Genomic DNA, 22,005 nt, shown 5'->3' with positions numbered 1-22,005 from the left:
GTTATACAGAACCATGAAGTTTCGGTTGTGCTCGTGTTACACCTTCTACAGTTGCGAACTGTCGAAACATGTCTTGCGATATACTGCCTTCAGTAATTAATTCATCAATCACATCCCTTGCATTCTGGAATAATGACAGCATAAAGTACCATACATTGTAACTGTGCAAAAACATAATTTAATATACTTTAGCACTAGTGTACAAAATATGGTCCAGCTCAACTGAAACATTTCCCACATCATTTTAACTGAAAATGAACATTAATAGCTATAACAGATGGTGGACGGTTTATATATCTGCTGCTATGACCTGGAAATGAACCAGTCTGCAGTTTTATAGATCACTTAGTGATGTGGCATCATCTTTGTAGCGTGTGAAGTTTCTGGTTACCTATGCCCATAAAAAGAGATGGATGAAGCGACATGCATACATAAAAAACAATCATGAATGTTCATACTAACAAATAGTCCGAATTGTGAGATATAAACACAATTAAGAGTTATAAAGTCAAATTATGAAGAAAAAAAGAGACTTTGTTCCTCAGAATTACGAGTTTATATCTTGCAATTCTGACTTTATAACATACAATTGGGACTTTATATCACGCAGTTCTGAGAAAAAAGTCAGAATTGCGAGATGTAAATTTACAATTGCGATAAAAAAGTGAAAATTGTGAGATAAAAAGTCACAATTACCTTTTTTATTTTTTATGTAGTGGCAGAAAACAAGGTTCCATAAACAAACATACTATTTTGGAAACTTCTGAATTTCATCTGAACAGCAACTCGTATCTAACTGAAATCCTAGAACTGTCCTAAACCAACTTACATTATAAAAGTATGTAATAAAAATGTAATTTGTCTGATAAAGAAATAGTATAGCTTTAAGATCTAAATCTATCCCGTCTTTCCCTTATACAGTAGTAATTTTGTGACTACTTCTGATGCATGATTACATTTTGGCATGTGTAGTATTTGAAAGACATGCCATCCACACTTCAATTCCCTGATGAGGTCAGTGCTTTTGCCAGGGAAAGGTTTTATAAGATCAAGTGAAAGTCTTATCTGCCTGCCCTTATACCTCCTTTCTGCCACAGGCTAACCTTTACTTTGCCTTCTTTTACCAGGAGATATGTTTAATTTAATCTTGGCCTTGAGTTATTTCTGGAATGGCAGGCACTATCTCTGATAAAGGACAAATGCAACATGCATAAAAAAACAAAGGTCTTAAAACCAAACTACAGTTGGCGGTCTTAAATAAATGCTTGAGGAGGAACAACAACACATAAAAAAGTCCGTTCGAAATAATGCCGTCATTGAGCACAGGTCTATTAAGACTGATCTATAAAACTCAGCAGACCAATTGTGTTTTTATACCAGGATTTGGGTTGAAATCAGCAGATGCATGTCAATTATAATGCGTTTTTCTCTTTGTGGGCCTTCTCAGTAAGTCATTTCTGCAAAACAATACTATCAACATGCACAGTTGTGTGAATTGGGGGTCAGAAAAAAAAAAATGAAACAAAACTAACAAAGAAACAGCTTCACCAAAGATTCATTGTTAATTTTTCTTGCTTACCACATTTGGTTGTTAATTCACAGAAATATTATGTCCCAATCCAAAGGTAGCATACAGACTCATAGTGACCACTGCTCCCACACACCTTCCCAGAAAGCAGCAGATAATTCCATAAGAAAAGAAAAAAACACCAAAGCTCCTTGTGTTGGCCGAGAACGCCCCCCCAACCCCCACCCCCTATCCCGTGCTGGAATATCCTCGGTCCATCCAGAGAGGCGACGACGGTCTGTTTGTGCATCTCAGGTGGTGCGCTGCAGGATGTGCTCTGTTCCATTAGTTTATCCTTACTCGTATCTGAATCAAAATGAAGGAGTGAACGCACCGAGGCACAAAAAACAAAATGCAGATTGCTCCACAAATGGACAGACACACCAAATTCTTCCAATCGATGTCTTGGAGGCAGTGCTTAACTATCAGTTACCTCATGCCTGGATACGATCAGCGTTTTGAAGTTTAGTCCAATTGTAATCCATATTCCACTGTTTTCAAAGGCAGATGGAGCCATATTCCTTGGCAGGGTAAAGGACAGTGACCGGGACGGTGATAGTAAACACAGCTGCTGCAGGTGCAAAACACAAGATTGTGTGTCGGACAAGCTTAGCTTGGCTGGAAATGAGTGAAACGTGTGGAAAAACTCCTTTTTGTTTTTTTAAATATTTTTTTTTTTTCTAAACCACCGAGCATCAAGTCTTTAAGAATGTGGAGCTGATACATTACAAAAGTAAGTTTCTCATTCCCATATTCCTTTTTTGTACTTGGTCACCAGTTTGAATTCATATATTTATATCCATTTATATATATTTATGTATATTTTATACAGTTAAAAACACCATGGAGATGACAGACTATTTGGTTTCTTTTTCTAAGTAGAAGTTTCTCCTTAAATAAATGCATATAAATAAATTATCTTTTCACATGTTCGAGACTGCCACTCTCCCACGCTTCTACCCACAGCAGGTCCTCAGAAATTCAACGGTAGGTTTCGGTGGTATTTTGGCAGAGCGTTCCGAAGCCCCAGGACACACGGGACGTTTGTAGTTAGTCCTGTCAACTCCTCATTGGCCAGGCTTTGTGGCATCTTTGTGTGTGTCTCTCGGGCTCACTAAGTGAGTCTCCGTAGGCCCAAAAGTGGCCACTCCCCCTTGTCCACCCCCATTTGCTAAAAGGATGCACACAGTCTCTTTGGCCCCCTGAGGGACGAAGCTACTGATGTCCTCCTGTTTCCTCTGGGCATGTGCTAGCGCTCTGAGCTGTTCCTGAGCCTCGTCAAGTAGCGAAGCCACTTCCTCCCGTCTACTGGCCGCTCGGTTGGAGACCGTTACGTTGGACTGTTGATTGACAGCTGAAGCATCTGCTTTGCTTTCCAGAGGGCTAGAACGGCTGCTTCCATCAGTAGGGGCAGTTTGCATACACGAGACCTCATCCTGGTAAGAGTGGACGGAGGGGATGATTGGGATAGAGCAGGGTCGGTAGGGAGCAGGAGGACTCTGGCTAGGTCCGCCTGACCTGAGGCTCCTAGCGCACCTGTGGTCTAAGTGGCTGCTCCAAGATTTTGAGGATTGTGAGGCTTGCATATTGTAAAAGGAATCCTGATGTAGGTCATTACCTGGGCTGGAGATGTTCCTGCAAAGAAAGAGGAAAAGATGACAGAGTGATTAAGAAAAAGACAGGAATGTATGTAGAAAATGATTAGAGTGTTTCTTGGGAATGTTTCTTTGAATCATAAGAAGAATGGATACATATTCTAAAAGTCGAATAAAGCTGAAGTGTGTAATTTCTGCGCCTGTAGCATCAACAAACACAATTTCAAAAATAATGACTGGTTCAAATAGGTTCATGAACACTGTTACTTCTTGCCAAGTTCTTCAAACACCTCCAGGCAACTATTTTAGCCATGCAAGACCAACTCTTATCTACTAGAAGGGGGAAATACTGAAATCTCAAAAACTGCTTGCCAATTTTACATTTAAATATTTCAAATCCAGCAAGAAAATGACCTGAACTGACCCATAAATGTTGTTTCTTAGGCCATGCGTCCACCAAAGCTTTTTTTTTTTACCAGCGGCTAGCGTACTTTTCCAAATGTTTTCAATGGGAGCGCCGCGTTTTTTAAGCATCTTTTCACGCTCAAGCTCTGAGCGCTCGGCGTTGAAGAGTTGAAGAATGTTCAACTTTGAGTAAAACACTGCTCTTATCACTGTCACTTTTTAGCCAGCCGTCCAGTCAAAGTGGAGGAGGGGTGGGACAAATACAACACCGACCAGCTGTCACAAAATTCTTGCTGTATAAAGACATCAACAAGCAGAGAACAGAACAAAATGGATGAGAAATTAATATCGCTGGTCTCCAAACATACATAGCAAGTACTCTACATTGTGTCGAAAATTTTAAAGGTGCCCTAAAACCACAAGATGTAATATAAGTCTAAGGTGTCCCCTGAATATGTCTGTGAAGATTCAGCTCAAAATACCCCATAGATTTTTTTTAAATTAATTTTTTTAACTGCCTATTTTGGGGCATCATTAACTATGCACCAATTCAGGCTGCGGCCCCTTTAAATCGCACGCTCCCTGCCCCCCCGAGCTCTCGACTATAATACGTTGTATTTACAAAGTTCACACAGCTAATACAACCCTATACTGCATGCATGCGTCGGATCATGTAAGTATGGTATTTATTTGAATGTTTACATTTGATTCTGAATGAGTTTGAGGCTGTGCTCCGTGGCTAACGGGCTAAAGCTAACATTACACACTGTTGGAGAGATTTATAAAGAATGAAGTTGTGTTTATGCAGTATACAGACTGCAAGTGTTTAAAAATGAAAATAGCGACGGCTCTCTTGTCTCCGTGAATACAGTAAGAAACGATGGTAACTTTAACCACATTTAACAGTACATTAGCAACATGCTAACGAAACATTTAGAAAGACAATTTACAAATATCACTAAAAATATCATGATATCATGGATCATGTCAGTTATTAATGCTCCATCTGCCATTTTTCGTTATTGTCCTTGCTTGCTTACCTAGTCTGATGATTCTGCTGTGCACAGATCCAGACGTTAATACTGGCTGCCCTTGTCTAATGCCTTGAACATGGACTGGCATATGCAAATATTGGGGGCGTACATATTAATGATCCCGACTGTTACGTATCGCCTGTTTTTCGGAGGTCTTTTAAACAAATGAGATTTACATAAGAAGGAGGAAACAATAGTGTTTGAGACTCACTGTATGTCATTTCCATGTACTGAACTCTTGTTATTCAACTATGCCAAGGTAAATTCAATTTTTGATTCTTTAATCTGAAACAAATTATCTGCGAAATCAGTTACAAGTAACAGTGCTGTGGAAATGCCATATCATAGCAACAAAGCCTCTTAACTGAAAAGTGCTCTCAAGGGCTCACAGCTGGCTAAAAACGCTTTGGTGGACACGCGGCATTACTGTCAAATAGCATTAAAAATTGTATTTTCAAAGTTGGTTCAGTCAATATGCATGTGTATTGCGCAAGTTTTATGACTCTGCAGCAAGACTTGTTCTGCAATATTGCATGGTGCATTTTCTACCATTCATATTAATACAAGTGAATCGTCTTGGTATATGCAGCCTTTGCCATTAGTCTGTCAAACTGTCCCGCCCTAAATGTGCACCATCGGTTGAGTCAGTGTTAATTTTCTTTGCTGTACAGAGCTCATTGTGTACACTTTTAGACAAAGTCAACAACTACGAATATCTTACTTATTATAGTTCTCTGCAAATTAAAGTGGGATCCAAGAATGTATTTGAAAATGTGAAAAACATGAAATTCACCCTGTCATCACAGCAGACATTATTTGAAATTTAATGTCTGACATAATAAATGATTTAATGCGACTTATAAAACACAAGGCTATTAAGTGTTGACAGAATAACACAATTACTACACATTCAGGTATCTCAGTTTATTAGCCATTCAACATTCATTCTGTCTGGCTGGTAGCCCAGTGTCTTCTCTGACTCATAATCGTTTAGTTCAGCTGGGCTTTAGCTGGTTTCCTGATTCAGAACTGGCTGCTCCCCGTGGCAGTCGTCCTCAAGTTAATCTTCTGACGATTTGATTGCAAAATTCTTTTAAAAGGGATGAAAGCAGAAGTTCCATCCAACCAGACCTTTGGTAAACTAATCTCTCAATTTAGGAGCAATCAGTATTGTTCCCCTGATTCATTATCTTTGTGTAATAATTCATAATCCCTGACAAAGAATGGCTTTTCTCAAAGCATCAATATTTAACCAAGCACTGCTTTTTCTGATAATGACCGAGTCAGAGTTAAGCCTCAATCAAGGGGAGGCAAATTGTCTGATTCTATTTTCTATAAAACAGTAGATATGACAGAAATGTCAAGTATTCCAGCAGGCCATGGATCATTCATAATGAAATATCAAGACTTAGAAACAGTTAAGGATGCATGGATTTAGCCTGCGTTTGTCAGATTTTGCTTAAGATTAGAGATCATGATTTGATTTAATGTGATCATTTACAGAAATCCGCAATGTCAACAGAGAGCTCTTTTGAACAAGACTAGAAATTCATAATGAAGCTCCTTCTGCTGAGCACGTCTCTCCAGTGACCCTCTCTCCATCTCTCCTCTAGTCGCATATATATCTAGACCTTTGACTATACGACAAAAGGTCTGGTTCACACGGCATCTTATTCCACCTATACAGAGAGGAAGAGCCTGTCTGACTGTCATTTAGAGCAATGTTTCTCAACTCCAGTCCTCAGGACCCAGTTCCCAGAGAAACAGCAGAAAATATGTGTAGACTTGTGATTAAAATGTTTATGTACATCCAAAACTATAGTACAGACTAATTCACTGGCCTAACTCAGAAAACAAAGCAGAATACTTTCTACTAAGTGCCTAAAATGACGTTTAATATATTTCAATGGTCTGATGCCACAAACCTGGCAAATTCTGCTTATTTTTCTTTTTAAAACAAGAAAAACAAAGAAACCTCCGCCCTTCGCCACAGTCAGCCAATCAAATTATAGCTTGCCAGATTGAAAAAGATACTGTTGGTGGTCTGCTTATATAAATATAAGTGACACTCACTCTATGTATCTCACGAATAGACAGATCATTTCCTGCTATTTGTAAGAAAGGAGGAAACATCACTTTTGAAGGTTAGTAGGTAGCATCCGAAGGAAGTGATTGTCGTGCCTCTCTGCAGATTATGCTGTTGTTCTCAACATATCACGTAACAATTTCAGATACCTGCTTGAAATGAATTAGCTGGAAAGAAAACAGCTCGATGGCTGTCACTGTAGTGAAATATATTCAAGGCATGTTTTGAGGTCCTGTATAATGAACAGCCCGGCCTCTTTGAAAGCCTATTACTGAAAACACTTTAATGAGCAAACACTCGCTGTAAGATGAGGTCAGGCATTAGAAACGGACTTTGTCCAGGAAACCAGCCACTGAGAAAATATGTGTCAGTAGGAGGCATGCTGCATTCTGGGAAATCACTGGATTGTTTTATTCAAAACGGCAGGACTTAATATGAGTAAGCAATTATAAATGCTGTCTACATACTTGCTAAAGCACTCAGCTCAAGGGAATCCAGACGACCCAGAGGGAGGTTTACAGGTACCTTTCTGTCTAAAAATACAGGGAACAATAACACTATGAGAAATCTGTTCCCTACGTAAGCCATTCTAGCAAGATAACAGCAAGCTTTCTGGGACGGAAGGAATGAGACGGCCAAGATTTTTTTTTTCTGCTGTCATATGCAAAACAGTTCTATCTCGGTCTCTCTTCCTCCCTCCCTTTCTCTTTTTTCCCGTCACTCCTCTCCTGTCTCGCTCCCACTCTCTCCTTCTCTTTCCTGTCCCGTATCCCAGCCTGTCTCCATGGTAACAGAGCTCTCTCCGGCAGAGAAATATTCTTATGCAGGCTGGAAGGCGGGAAATAGGTCAGTGCTGAGACCCCGTTGGAGATTTTAAGGCGAGGTGGTGTCTTCCGCACTACAAAGCCTTCCTGTATAGCAAACGAAAACCTAACTGGGCCAGGATAGCCTATAGTGTGTGCGAGTTGATGACTGGCCCATTCTAGCAAACTCATCCAGGACTGGCCATTCCATTGATATATCACTGGCTGTTTAATTGGCTATGACAGTGTAGTTTTTATTAGCTGTGCTGCTCCTAGAAAAGGCAGCACTCCCCAGTGCCCTCCTGTCTCAGTGAGTCATGCCTGCATACAAAACTTCAATAATAGAGCTCAGACAAGCCCGCTTGTTGCTCTCACAGTCGGCATGGAGACAAAGGCATACACTCACCACTGAAAACTTGGGAGCAATTATAAAACAGGCTTTATGGCACATTCACAAAGCCATTAAAGATACACTCTGGGTAAATGTATTTTACCATACAATAAAAAGTAAACCTTGCCAGTGACATACCACCAATCATGGGGCCTTTCTTGCCCGAGAGAGACAGGGCCCCACCCACAAGTGGTGACATCATGCATGAGTTTGTATTGGGGGTTCAATTAATTCACAGTTCACTTTCATTTTTGATTAGTTCACTTTCAAATGAAAATTAGCCCAAGCTTTACTCACCCTCAAGTCATCCTAGGTGTATATGACTTTCTTCTTTCTGATCAACACAATCAGAGATATTTTAATAAATATCATGACGCATCCAGGCTTTATAATGGCAGTGACCGGGATCAACAAATATGAGCTGAAGAAAGTGCTTACATTCTCATCCATCCATCATAAATGTGTACTCCACACGGCTCTGGGGGGTTAATAAAGGCCTTCTGAAGCGAAGCGATGCATTTGTGTAAAAATTTTTATATGCATACAGTATTTAACAAGTTATGAAGTAAAATATCTAGCTTCTGCCAGATCGCCTTCCAGTCTTGCAGTTAAAAAAGCTTACGCTATGTCCTATGGAAAAAGTGTAACTGACGAGATGCCAGTTTACTCTTTCTTCGTAACTTGAATACGGAAGGCGGTCTGGCGGAAGCTAGATATTTTACTTAAAAAATTGTTAAATATGGATTTTTTTTTCAATGCCATTATAAAGCTTGGATACATCGGGATATTTATTCATTTAAAGGTGCTAAAGAGGATGTTTTGTTTTATACATTTTTGCAATATTACTTGAAACTGTCTTTACTAACTGATAAAAGACTATTTATTAGGTGCACTGAAAGGAATAATATTAATATACATCATCTGTGCACGAGGTAGGGCCTTAAACATCAGCCAATCGTTTATGTGATCATCGCGTAAACGATTGGCCCTCTGGCTTGTCAATCACTGCCGTGACGTTCCTTGTGAGAGACGTGCGCGGATTGGCCCTCTGGCTTGTCAATCACTGCCATGACGTTCCTTGTGAGAGACGAGCGCGGCTGCGCGCTCCAGTAACTTTCCACTCTCCACAGGCGCCGCATGCAATGTTTTTGTCAGGAGACAGGAGTAACAACTGCAGATTATGAGTTACCTGCGGTGAGTCCGACATAATGAATCCACTAACACAACACAGCGAATGCCGGTGGTAAACACTCGTGTTCCAATACGAGTGTTTACGAGTTTTGGGAGGCGTTACTTCGAATGAGAGGGGTTGTTCTTACGCATGCGCTCATTTCAAAAACTCAGTCTTTTGAAATGACAGTCTTTGGTTTCTCAGTCGACGAAAAGATCCTCTTTAGCACCTTTAACTCCGATTGTGTTCATCAGAAAGAAGAAAGTCATATACACCAAGGATGGCTTGAGGGTGAGTAAAGCTTGGGCTAATTTTCATTTGAAGTGAACTAATCCTTTAATATCACAGATGGAGACATATAGTAGTTACTTTGGGCAAATTAGCCCTAAATAAAAAACAAAAGAACCAGCTTTTGTTCATAAATCAGACTAAAAAAAACCTCTTTCCGAAAAGAGCATTGTGCTCTGATTGGTCAGCTGGATCAGTATTGTATTTCATTAATCGCTTCGTGCATTTCGAAAATGGCACAACCCTTACCATAACCGTGTTAGATCCAGGGTGGAAAAAACACACCACTAACGCAACTCAACCAGGCCTGATGCGCTCAATTTTGCATATGCCTTGGGCGGGAATTATTTAAATTATTTAAGGAATATTGTGATGTGTACATTCCCGGAAGAAAGCTCAAGACTACAATCAAGGTGTTTCAGGGAGCAACATTTACACACTAAAGAAAGCTGAAAATGTAAAAAACAAAACAAAAAAACAACAAAAAAAACAAAACAAAAGTATAATAGGTCCTCTTTAAGAGGAAAACAAACAAATAATAAATAAATCTTTATATATTGAACCTGGATAAACTTTTTGAATTCATATCTAAGATACAGGAGAAACAGAAAAAAAATTACAAAGTTCTCTGCCTTAGGGTTTTGTGGTAGAAGCTGTTGTTTAAAACTATGGATTGGCTCATAAATCAGTGGATCGAGGGAGCAGACAGAGAGGTCCTGGTAGAGGCCGAAAGTGTCACCTACCACAACCGACTCGCATGGATGCCACCCAAAAAAAAAAAATAAATAAATAAATCTTTGCATGCAATTTTCGTTGCATTAATGCATCCCATCCCTCACAGAATGATGGACGGCGGTTTAATCCATTGGGGCAGGACTATGCGCAAGCATTAAATAATTAGTATTAAGCTCATTGACCTGTTGCAAATTAACGTTGCTAACTAACCTTCTCACTGACTCCCTCTCTGAGCTGTCTACTTCCTGTAGATGTTGGTAGGCAGGACCAGAATCTCTTGATCCACCAATGGCATTCAGACATCCTCTGGTTATGGGGGGTGTTCTGCGAGATACAGGCCGAAGAGCAGAACGGCGACTCTGATCTGGACTATGAGAAAGGGAACTGCTCCTATAAAATAAAACAAACATATCACTCATGGATTTCTTTATTTGTACTTTTGTGTTATTGCTGGAGTCAATTTGATCCCCAGGGAGAAACGGTTCAAATCTGACAAGTGCATGTTTATTCAGGGATAAATAATAATATCTTGATATGGGGCTTTGACTAGGCTAGAAGAACATATTAAAAGCATCAGAAGAGAACTGAACAACAACAGCAACAACAATAATATTCATTTTAAAATTATGTATTTTATTTTAATAATTATTATTAATATTAATGATAATAATAATAATTTAATAATTTGTTACATTTATATAGCGCTTTTCTGGGTACTCAAAGCGCTTTACATATGGAAGGGGGAATCTCCTTAACCACCACCAATGTGCAGCATCCACCTGAAATTAGCCTTAATTTTAATTATTAGCCTTAGTTATTATATTATTTACCTTAATTTTACATTTAATTTTAAATTTGATAGGACAGACAAAGAGAGGAAATGACTGGATAGGAGAGGCAAACCAACAAACAAGCAAAACCAATCAAACAAAAAAAAAGTTCTTAACAGAACAGAACAAATACATAGACAAACAAATAAATAAATACAATAAAACTGATCTTTTAAAGATTTTACTTCTGTCTTTGTTCTGTGGATGCTTTTTTTTTGTGAGAAAATGCTAAAAATAGCACACGACTTGGTACAAAGCGAAGCAGCGATGCTCAATCTTATTTTCTATCCCAGTCTATAGCGTTCTTGTGTTAGAAATGCTTAACACTCTCACTTTCTCTCTGTCTCCATCTGGTGTGCTGAATGTTTTACAAAGCAGGACATTTATACATAAAGCTTGCTGAGAAAGACACTGGAAATAAACAACACTTTGGAATTCAAGATTTGGTCTACACACTTATAGACAATGTGTGTGTGTGTGTGTGTGTGTGTGTAAGAATAATTCACTAGATATATTTCATCTATCATTAAAAAACGGAGCACATTACCAATGACTCACCTTGTTCCCAATTAGATATTTATGTGAGACTGCTAGGCAAACTACAGGGAGATGTTGTACATACATTTCCACTGAATGGGGCCGCATTAACATAGAGATTAATTGACCTATCAGACTGCTGGCAGTAAGGAGCACACATTTGACTTTTTGGGTAAAAAATAGCCTGGAGAGGAATTCATGCTCGATTTTAGATGAGTCTCAAACAGAGAGATAATTCACTGCATATTTAAATTGTTCCTTACTCTGAGTCAAGTGCAATCAGTTAGATTTTGATGATCGTTTGAAGACATGAGCGGTTGGGGAAGGGTGGGATAGGGGCATATGTATGTATGATTGCAAGAGTGCATTGAACCACAAACAAAAACAGAGAGTGGAATCAGGGCTTAACGTGTAGATTGAGGAAAGTATTAGGATTAAATAAGGCTGAAAGGATTTGTGTCTCTGCCATCAAAGACCACCCCCACCCCTTGATAAAACCCTATGACACACGGGAACTCTTATCCACACACGCGCTTTGGGTGTGGATGAGCCATCATTTAAAACATAATAGATCAGTCATATCAGGAAAAAATTTAATGGCTGAATGAATTCAATAAAACCTAACAATCTATTGAATCCTAAAACAACAAACCTCCATTTCAAATGACCTTCTTTTTTTATGGATTTTTATGGATATTATTAGAAAATATTTTAAAATGCTGCAGCCAGGTCACTTATAATAGTATCCAGAGATCTTTATCCAAATGATTAAATAAATTGTGTGGATTAAACTGTCATCTCTCATTCCCATCAGTATAAAAACAACTACATTTGCTCTAAGGTAAATTAGAGCAAATAGTCTAACTAGTCTTTTCTTTCACGTATTGATTCACGTCAGTTATTGATTCGCATGTTACTGTGCAATTCAACAGTTTCTTTAATGAAAAACAGCAGATGCAATGTTGCAATGATACAATTCATTTCAGTCAGTGTAAGAATAATATGCAATTAATTTATGATCACATTTTAATGAAAATCACACGGTTCACGGATTTCTACAGGAAGCTCTGTAAAGCTTGTCTGAGTTAGCAACAGTAACTAACAGGGCAGGGTGGGGCTTAGTGAAGTAAGTTAACTGTGTCCAACATGCATTACTGTTCCAAAGTTTGGGGTCAGTAAGATTTTTTTTATAGAATACTTTTATTCAGTGAGGACACATTAAATAGATAAAAAGTGACAGTAAAGACATTTATAATGTTTATTAAAAGATTTCTATTTCAAATAACTAATGATCTTTTGAACTTTCTATTCATCAGAGCATTCTGAAAAAAAAAAAAAAAAAGTATCACAATTTCCACAAAAATATTAAGCAGCACAACTGTTTTTAACATTGATAATAAAAAGAAATGTTTCTTCAGCAAATTAGAATGATCACGTGACACTGAAGACTGGTGTGATGATGCTGAAAATTCAGCCTTGCCATCTCAGGAATAAATTTCATTTTAAAACATACTAAAATAGAAAACAGTTATTTTAAATTGTGATAATATTTCACAATATTACTATATGAACTAAGAAACAAGGGTGAGCTGGATCCAAATGCCAAAAGTTTATTGTAGAAAAAATAAGATACAAAAAAAAAAAAGAACTCAATGAACACAAGAAACAAAACCGAGCAAACCAACAGGACATCAATTCATGGACAACACATAATGAAAAACACAGGTGAAACACTGGGGTTTAAATACTCAAGATAACAAGGGCTGGAACAAGGAACAGGTGAAAGTGATTAGTAGCTCTGGAGATAAATGAGGGTAACTATGGAAGCAAACCAGGGACTAAAGGTGTGTTCACGTGGCCTCGTAATTCCTGTAGTTACGAGATTCTAGCTTGTAAAAAGCATTCACGTCCTCATAGAGCTCGTAATTACAGCTTGTAAGCTGGGAGTTTTCTGAAAGCTCCCACATGCTCCCACATGTACCACCATTCATTTAGGCGTTGATAGTGGTGCCATGGAAATGCATAATTCCCAGTCCAAGGACCAAAAGGACGTGAACAGCTCCGTATATAATGTCACGTGTTGTCATTTCAAGATTCCGGTAAATACGAGGTGGCGTGAACGCAGCATAAGGCAAACACAGGAAGTAAAACACAGGAATCATAAGAACAGGGCAGTATCTAACCTAAAAGTCCAAATAATAAAAAAAAAAAAATAATAAAAAAAACACATGGTACATAAAACCGGGAGTATGTAACAATTACTGTTTTTACTGTATTTACTGTCATATAAATGCAGCTTGACACTTTTTTCAAAAATATAACCGACCCCTAAACTTACTGAACGTTATTGTATCTTTTGGAAAAAACAAAACAAAACAAAACATAACATGAAACTGTCATATTGTGTTACAGCAGAGATCTGACTATAAAAAGCACTAGGCTGGTAAATTACATGTCATCACAGTGAAATTTATTTCCATATACTGTTGCCACTTATGCTATTACAGAAACGCATATTAATGTATGTACTGCCAATTAGAATGATAATTTTTTTACTATTCAGTAAATGTACCACAATCATTGGGTGCATAGTATTGGATGCAATTTAATTTCTCTCCTCAGTGCTTTTTGACAGAGGCATGTGGTCTTTAAACTGCTTCGTTACAATAATCATTATCATAATTTCTTGCAATGCCATTAAATCAGCATGGAAAAAAAGAGACATCTTAAGAAGGATAAAAAAAAATAAATAAATGTTTTTAAGACGAAATTAAGAATTGGCTGCCTTTGCTGTGATATCACTATTATCATACCTGGTGTGTTTTCCTGTCATTGTGCCTTGTGGATTGGTAGAGGCCGCAGGGCTTTGAGCAAAACTGGACTCTCGAACAGCGCCTCCAAGTGGTGGCAAGGACCTTGTGGGTTTATAATACTGAAAAAGAGACATAAAGAAGACAAATGTTAAATATTACAATTTTGTCTATGGGTGATGCTATGAGCTGTCATCTAATCTTTTAATTAATACTTTTTTTTTTTCAGTCCCAGTTGGTTAATATATCCAGAAGAGCTCAGACATCTGCTCTACTCTTTGCCTTGATTCTTGGCTTTGACAAAGAGCCAGTGGTCGAGTTCCACTGATGTTCAGATAATCCAACAAACCTGTATGGAACCTGCAGACAAATCCAATTTAAATTTCACACCTTGAAAGACTTCCTCATAAAAACCCATTTCTGCTTCTGGCAGAATGCACACAATGATCTAAATGTCAGAGAGATACTTAATCTCTTCCACTATCCCACCTTCACTTCACATGTCGAGTGGCAGAGAAAAGAGAGAGGGAGTGTACAGGAGGAGAACTGATGGGGGATCAGAGAAGGGCACTAGAGTCACTCTAATTGGATAATATAGCACTTTCAGGACTATGTAAATTCAAGCAATGTCCCAATAGCTTCCTCTAATGGAACTTGTGTGGGAACAATATGTGCAGTGCAGAAGAGATCATACTGTTTTTCCCCCCCGCGCCGTCCTTTTTCTTCCCTCATTTACATTTATGCATTTGGCAGACACTTTTTTCAATGCGCCTTACGTTGCACTCAAAGTATACATTTCATCAGTTTAAGCATTCCTTGGGAATCCAATTCATGACTTTGCCATTGCTAGCGACATGCTCTACTGTTTGAGCTACAGGCACACAGGAACTTTATTGTGATTGCTTAAATTTATGCAGTGTATGTGCATAATTTAGAAACTCATTATTTTCTGTTCTGCAAATTATGACTGGGAGCATCTTTACATTATGATTTGAATGCATCATGTAACATCCCAACCTACAGGACTTTATTCATTTGTGATATAACAGTAGCTTGGAGGAAAAGTCTTGTGTCTGTGAAATACTGACACTGTCTTGACAAAGAAATGACATATGCAGTAAGCTTGACTTTTTTTCTTTTTTTTTTTTTTCAAACCTGAGCTGAAGTAAGCTGACAATACAAATATGTGACATATAACCCACGCACTATACCTTAGGCAATTTTATAATGTTTTATCTAATGTTTTGAAATTCAAGTGAGTCATATATTTAAAAACACTTATATAAATCTTAATCTTTCAATTCAAAACAAAATCTAGTTTATGATTACTTTAGCAGACATTTAGCCAGTTGTGTTATGCTACGTTATGTTATATGTTATGTAATGGCCATCTTTCTCTCTATATTAATATGAATTGCACAGCTGTATGATTTAGCGACTCATGATGTGCTATTGAAAATATCAGGTGAGTGGGAAGCAGCTATAGAGAGATTTTTAAAGAAGGAAAAAGGGAGCCAGAGAAAGAGTAGAAATAAAGCTGTGGGAGGATGTGGTGGCAAGACATTCTGACTAATAATAGATTTATGTGAATACAGAAAGAAAAAATAAAAGCCAAATATCCAGAAAAGGTATAGAATAAGATTTGCTAAAATGGTTATTTTATATTCTGCAGTGCTTGTAAGGTGTGAAACACAAAATTAACACATCAGTTCACAAACATATTCAAGCAATAGTTTGGGAATGATACAGCTTCACAGACAGTAGCTTGGAGAAGGCAAAATCATGACTCAGAGTGCTACAAAAAATCTTAAAAATCATTTCCTGCAACAGGTTTGAAAAAAGCGGTCTGATTCATTCTAAGATAGAAATGGTCATTTGTGAATTTAAGGTCAACGCTTTAACACATGGGTAACTAGTATTAGAAAAGCTAGAAGCCTATCATTACTGAAACAGTCAATTTCTTTTCCCTTAGAGATGCACTTTGACCACACTCAAAAGGACCTGTTCATGCAATCAAAAATGACTTCGCAATCTTTTTGAAAGCACGTCTTTCTGATCTGGAAGATGCATTTTTCAAAGCAGAGCCACCTACATTTTCAGAAAATGCTTTTAAACAAACAGGTTTGCATGGGCTACTTAGATGTTAAATAATCAGGTGAATTTAGCCAAAATGTCCTACTTTTTAGAGAAACAAAAAGTCCAAAAATATTACAATTTTATATATAGCCTATATATAGCCAGGTTCCATTGTTTTATGAAACATTTTGAAGGAATTTCACAAAAAAGTGCTCGTAATCTTGAACCATACAAGCAACAAACTGTTTAGAAAATGCAATTGAGGAGGAATATGCAGAACGTGTGAAAATGTTCTGAAGTCTGAAATGTTATTTCAGAAAGGTAATGAGCAAAAGGTACTATAAAAAGAGCTGAAAAATTATTTCCAAATAGCATCGGGGAGATCGCCTTAGACATCATGAAAGCTGTACGAGTGAGTTCCTCACAGCATGACTTTGTTATACAGCTATACAGAAGTGAATATATGGGATGCATGGGGAATAATGAGCTCTTTGGAAGTTAACACGTCTATGTTCAAAGGTTTTCAATGCACCTGTTTTGAACAGAGTTGCATAAGGCTGAATACATGCTGTTTTCTCAGAAGGACTGTTAGGAGGGGATGTTAATATAATGGATGTTTTAATTTAGCATTAATGACGTGCAAGAGGGTAATTGTTTTAAATGCCATGCCAGTGAGGAGTATCTGGAGTAAATGTGTTACATGTGACAGGGTTTAGAGAGCTGTGAATTGCTCTTCTTGCTCACCCCCATGTCAGCCACATGTCAACGGTTTGAATTGAATATTTCACATCCATAATAATCAAAATATTTTTGATATGCAGCGGCAAAGCAAGCAACAAATGATTCACATTTACATGGCAAACATCAGTCTAAAATATATTTCCAGACAAGACAGGTTGTATGTTACCTGTGAATTATAAATGTTTGTTTATTTGCCCATGGGCTGAACTTTCAGAGAAAGGTGCACCAGACAGAGTGAGGTGCATATGAAATATATATGAGGCAAAGGTTAGGACTGACTTTGAAATGTGATGGAAACATATCTTACATTAGTAATCTTATAAGTTTCACAGATATTGCTACCAGGGGTATCTCTAATGCAGATATGCGTCAAATATTGACTCCAGCCTATATTCACTACAGTTCATACTGAAAGAAAAAGACATTGTCATTAAAACATAACATCATGTGTCAAAAGCTGGTCTGTCACTGGCCTAGTTTTGATTGCTTTGGCTGGCATTTGCATGTCTTCTAACAGTGTGCGATTGCTATAATGATTAAACATCTCACTGGGTTTGAGTGACATTCAAATTACCAGTGTTTGCCATGCAAATAGACTCTATCGGCTTATCTGTGATAGATTGGCTAGTGGGGCGATTGAGAAAGTGGCGAATATTAACCAAATCTCCCAACAGGATTCACTATCTACATTCACTCCTGGACTGGCACACCGGTTCTGAGCTGGGAAAGACAGAGAATGATGCACTAATCACAAACCCTCAATGATGGACTAGCATGACTACCATTATTAGTGTGGCTGTCCTCAGAGACCTACACACCCTGAATAGCTGAGAAAGAGCCTTGTTACAGTGAGCTGAGTGGTGTAAAGCATCAGCTGTTCTTGGTTTTACCCACTGATGAGCAAGAGATGTGATGGGATTTGTCTCAGAAAGCCCATTAAACATGTATTTTCAGTGACTGGATCACTATCAGATAGCACTTGACTCCATGAGAACAAATTTGGTGGCTTTTAGTCCAGTGGTTCTCAACCTTTTTGATTCCAATACCCTCTTTTGTCCAAGAAAATATGTGAATATGGAGGATGATCAGACAAATAACGCATTTGGAAAGCTACAAACTGGCAGCCAGGCAACAGACAAATGACCAATCCTGAGATCGTTCTTAGAACCGTTTGGTCCAATGGTGGAAAAGCGGCTAATGTCTTTTAGCCTTGAGGACAACAGTACTGTATGCTAGAGTACTTCTAACATTTAACGAAATTAATATATAAATGCATTGAAAATGTATTATAGTCTCTCTGTTGTGAAAAAATACTCATGACCCATCATGCACTACAAACAACTATCCAATCAAATGCTGTCTAGAACGAGGATGCTCCTGCCCTACTGCCTGCCAGTAGCAAGTAGCAAATCATGGTTTATGGTGTCAAACAATTTGGTCTACCTGTTGAGTCTACCTAATATAATTTTTTTAATATAGAATGTGTATAAAAATGTTTAGGCTAAGCTAGCAGACTAATCGGCTAGTGATAAGCTAAGCTAACATATTGAAGGGTTAGCTTGCAAAACATAAGCCAAATTTAAAAAAAAAAAAAAAAAAAGAAAAAAGAAAGAAAGAAAGAACAAGAAATGTATAATTTCATAATCTTTAGTTAGCTTTGGTTATTTCAAAAACATATATGGCCATAATAACATAGTTCATATGCCATACATCAAGTGATTTTCTAGGATTTGCAAGCAGGCACTGAATAACTTACCTGTTAAAGGTTCTCTCAAGTAATGGAATCTGTTTGGGGTCTTATTTAGACTGAATTGTTCATGAAGAAAAAGAAAATCCTTTTGATATGTCTTCCTCTTTCAATAGCCAATGTGTCAACACAGAAAACTTCTTTTTAAAAAAGCAATTTTCCTAGGTTCTTTAAAAGCATGAATACACTAGTAGAGACACAATGGAAGGCAAGATGTACTGTAAATGCAGTGCAGTTTAAGAATATACAATCCGGATACAAAACAGACATTGATGCCAGTCATAAAAAGGGCCAGAGGAGCTTACTTTCTGGATCTGCAGGCCTTGCTGAGGCCTAAGGCTGGGTTTAGAGGCCAGGCTGGAAGAGTTGAGGTTGTAGTTTTTCTGGCTACGACTCTCTTTCAAGTGTGCCTGGAGCTTTTCTCTCCTTCTCCTGTAGGGGCAGCATAATTAGATTACAATACGAAATATGGGGATATTTATTTACACAAAAACACACGAGCAGACTCATTTGCATGCAAACACATCACCCATCATTTGTAAGAATATTCTCTGACAGTCAAGACAGCCCATAGTTATTTTCCAGGGAGATAAAATAATCACTGGTGCACTTAAATGTCACTACATCATTGTTTGATTTTTCTTCTGTCAGTTCGCTCATTCGTATCATGCGTTTTACTGAAATTGCCGGGCTGTTCTGCACACTCCTTCTTGCTTCAGGAGCTCCAACTTACAGTCAGTTGCTCTTACTGATGCTTGACTCAACTCATGGGTGAAATATGGATATATACTCAACCGCATGGAACAGATCAAAGTTTCAGTCTAATGTGGCTATTATTACCCACTTTCCCTATTTACGCCTACAAAAGGCAGCATTTTAAAGCATCGTAAACACTCTCCCAAAACTGTCCTGAAGGATGTTGTATTAGAAGGTAGCTGCCTACTGTATGTAGCTCAGGCAATACAGACAATGGGCAGCTTTGAGCATCCAAATCTTGAGCCTATAATAATTGTGAATATATTTGTCTCAATTGAATACTTGAAACAAGCCTATAAATGCTAAATAGCAAAAGCACCAGCAGCAGCACATTCAAAGCAGGCCGAAGCATGCCATAGGCCAAAAATGTTTTAATTCATTCCTGTTGGAAAGGTGGCCAATAGAGCTGTGGATGCTTTTATGAGAAAGTAATTATGTCCCCACCTCCAGTCATTATGTTTCCGGGTTTCCATAGCAGTCGCTCTTTACTCTAGCTTGTTATATTGCGCCCTTCTTTCAAATGATATGCTCTGGGGAACAGCTCAAGCTTTGATTAATTCTGAAGTCCACTTACTTGTTCCGACAGTAGAGAGCCATGCAGAGGGTGCCTAGAAAGCTGATCCCCATGGCAATACATGTGATAGACATCACTTGTCTTTTGTACACCTCCTTGCTCTCTGTCGGGACAAAACAAACAAGGGGAAGAAAACAAGAAGACGTGAGAAAAACATTCGCTGCTATACAAAAGTAAGATCATAGCACATATGCAGATGCATCGATGGGAAACAATGTCAATGAATGCTGCACATTACTATATGTAGGTTGCTGCAATAGAAGTATAAGAGAATACAAAAAAGAGAAGAATAAGAGAATAAAACATGGCTGGCTGTTCTAGTGGGAGCTTTATTTTACAAAATGCTAGTTTGCAATGCGGGTAAAACTGGCAGCTAGTCATGAAACTGAATTCATTGAAAAGAGTTAAGTAATAGACAGAGTTGTTTATTTATTTATTTTTTGTAAGAATGGATTGCACAGGACAAGTGTTAAAACCTAAATGGGCACTAATAAGTGTGAAAAATATCAGCTGTCATTTCTCATATGAAAGAGTAAATCACGCTTGTCTTCACAACTGTTAATAGGCAATCAATCAGATTATACTCAGACACAACACTCTACAAGAGCTGCCACTAACTTCACATTGGACTGAGTATAATGAATGTGTCGACTACATGAGTGTGAGTGTGACTAGAATGAAAACAACCATATGAGCTTTCCAAGGTCAGACTCAAAGCAATGTTAACCTCACAGTTCAAAATTAAAGTCACCATGAAATCAAAATGGACAATTCTTATTTTTACGGAATATTGAAGTAGTTATTATAAATGATTTATCCGTGAACATTTTTTTTTAAATTCATGCTCCCTAATAATCCTAATAACCCTCCAATTAATTGCCTATAGACAAAATCAAGTCTTGCCCTAGATTTTTGTTTCTTGTTTGAGAAGCCGTTTCACTGACATATACATCACAATATAGGGAAGAAAAGATTGTAACCTCCATTTCATATTGACTTTAACAGGGTAAAGTCATCATGGCCATCCAAAGTAATATCATACTTCCTTAAGGAATGTCAGTTTACTTAGTAGCCATTTTGGTTACATCCCCAGGCAGTTATTTTATATGTAAATAGGCGGAGGGTACAACTGGGGCTAAAGGCGCCTCTGATTTTATTTTCCTCTAAACCACTAGATGACACTTGCCACAGCGCTTTCCTAAATATCCGCTTTTCAGGATGCACGTGCAAATTTGTCTGATCCTTGACGCAGGCAGCAGTTGATTCGGAGGTTGATCTAATATTTGATGTTTTTAAAAATGTTGTTGATTTAAGTAGCAAATGAGAATCGATTCAATTAATGTTTAGATTTTCAGACAAAGGTCGTCTTAATGATTTTCAGTTTTGTTCAAGGTAATTAAATAAACAGTTTTTCAATTTCAGGGAAGAATATGTAAAAGTATGGTATTGCTGTTGGGGCAAAAGACACAATAATTAACATGATAATAAACAACTGACTGACTTTTCAATCTGTTGATATGACATGGCTTGATTCAGATGGTAAATATCATATATTATTTTGGGTATCCATCTTAAAGATAATACCCATATTTATAATGAAACAATTATATGTAAAAATATGATATTAATCATATCATAAATATTATTTATTGTTACTACTGTAAATCAATAGTAAATATTATGGGATCTCCTTTAATGCTTTCAGAATCTTTTAAAATAATTGTATTTCTGTATTTTTTAAAGTATATTTTTATATTAACATATTTTAATTACAGTATATTTATTAAACAAAAATGAATTCTTTTATTTATCAAAATAAACAGAAAATAGTACAAACTTTGCTATAGTGATTCTTTTGA

At 37.6% G+C, this 22,005-nt stretch overlaps 1 protein-coding gene across 3 annotated transcripts in view; it reads right to left on the bottom strand.

The window, feature by feature from the left end:
• Positions 1-590: 590 nt before the first annotated feature.
• Positions 591-22,005, bottom strand: part of LOC125276803 (pro-neuregulin-3, membrane-bound isoform) — a 363,293-nt gene continuing 341,878 nt past the window's right edge. For 2 of the 3 annotated variants that reach the window (XM_048204650.1, XM_048204651.1), the window contains 5 exons: positions 20,147-20,249; positions 19,122-19,248; positions 14,256-14,374; positions 10,286-10,465; positions 591-3,202 (listed from right to left, as the gene is read on the bottom strand). In XM_048204650.1, coding sequence (XP_048060607.1) covers positions 2,635-3,202; positions 10,286-10,465; positions 14,256-14,374; positions 19,122-19,248; positions 20,147-20,249 — 1,097 coding nt within the window. In that variant the 3' untranslated portion in view covers positions 591-2,634. The remainder of the gene's footprint in view (positions 3,203-10,285; positions 10,466-14,255; positions 14,375-19,121; positions 19,249-20,146; positions 20,250-22,005) is intronic. The other variant, XM_048204653.1, reaches the window with a different exon arrangement.

This window comes from Megalobrama amblycephala, linkage group LG10, assembly GCF_018812025.1.
Source record: "Megalobrama amblycephala isolate DHTTF-2021 linkage group LG10, ASM1881202v1, whole genome shotgun sequence".
In the NCBI taxonomy this organism is placed as follows: domain Eukaryota; kingdom Metazoa; phylum Chordata; class Actinopteri; order Cypriniformes; family Xenocyprididae; genus Megalobrama; species Megalobrama amblycephala.
Note: the sequence above shows the minus strand (reverse complement) of the source record. Positions and strands in the feature narration are given on the sequence as shown.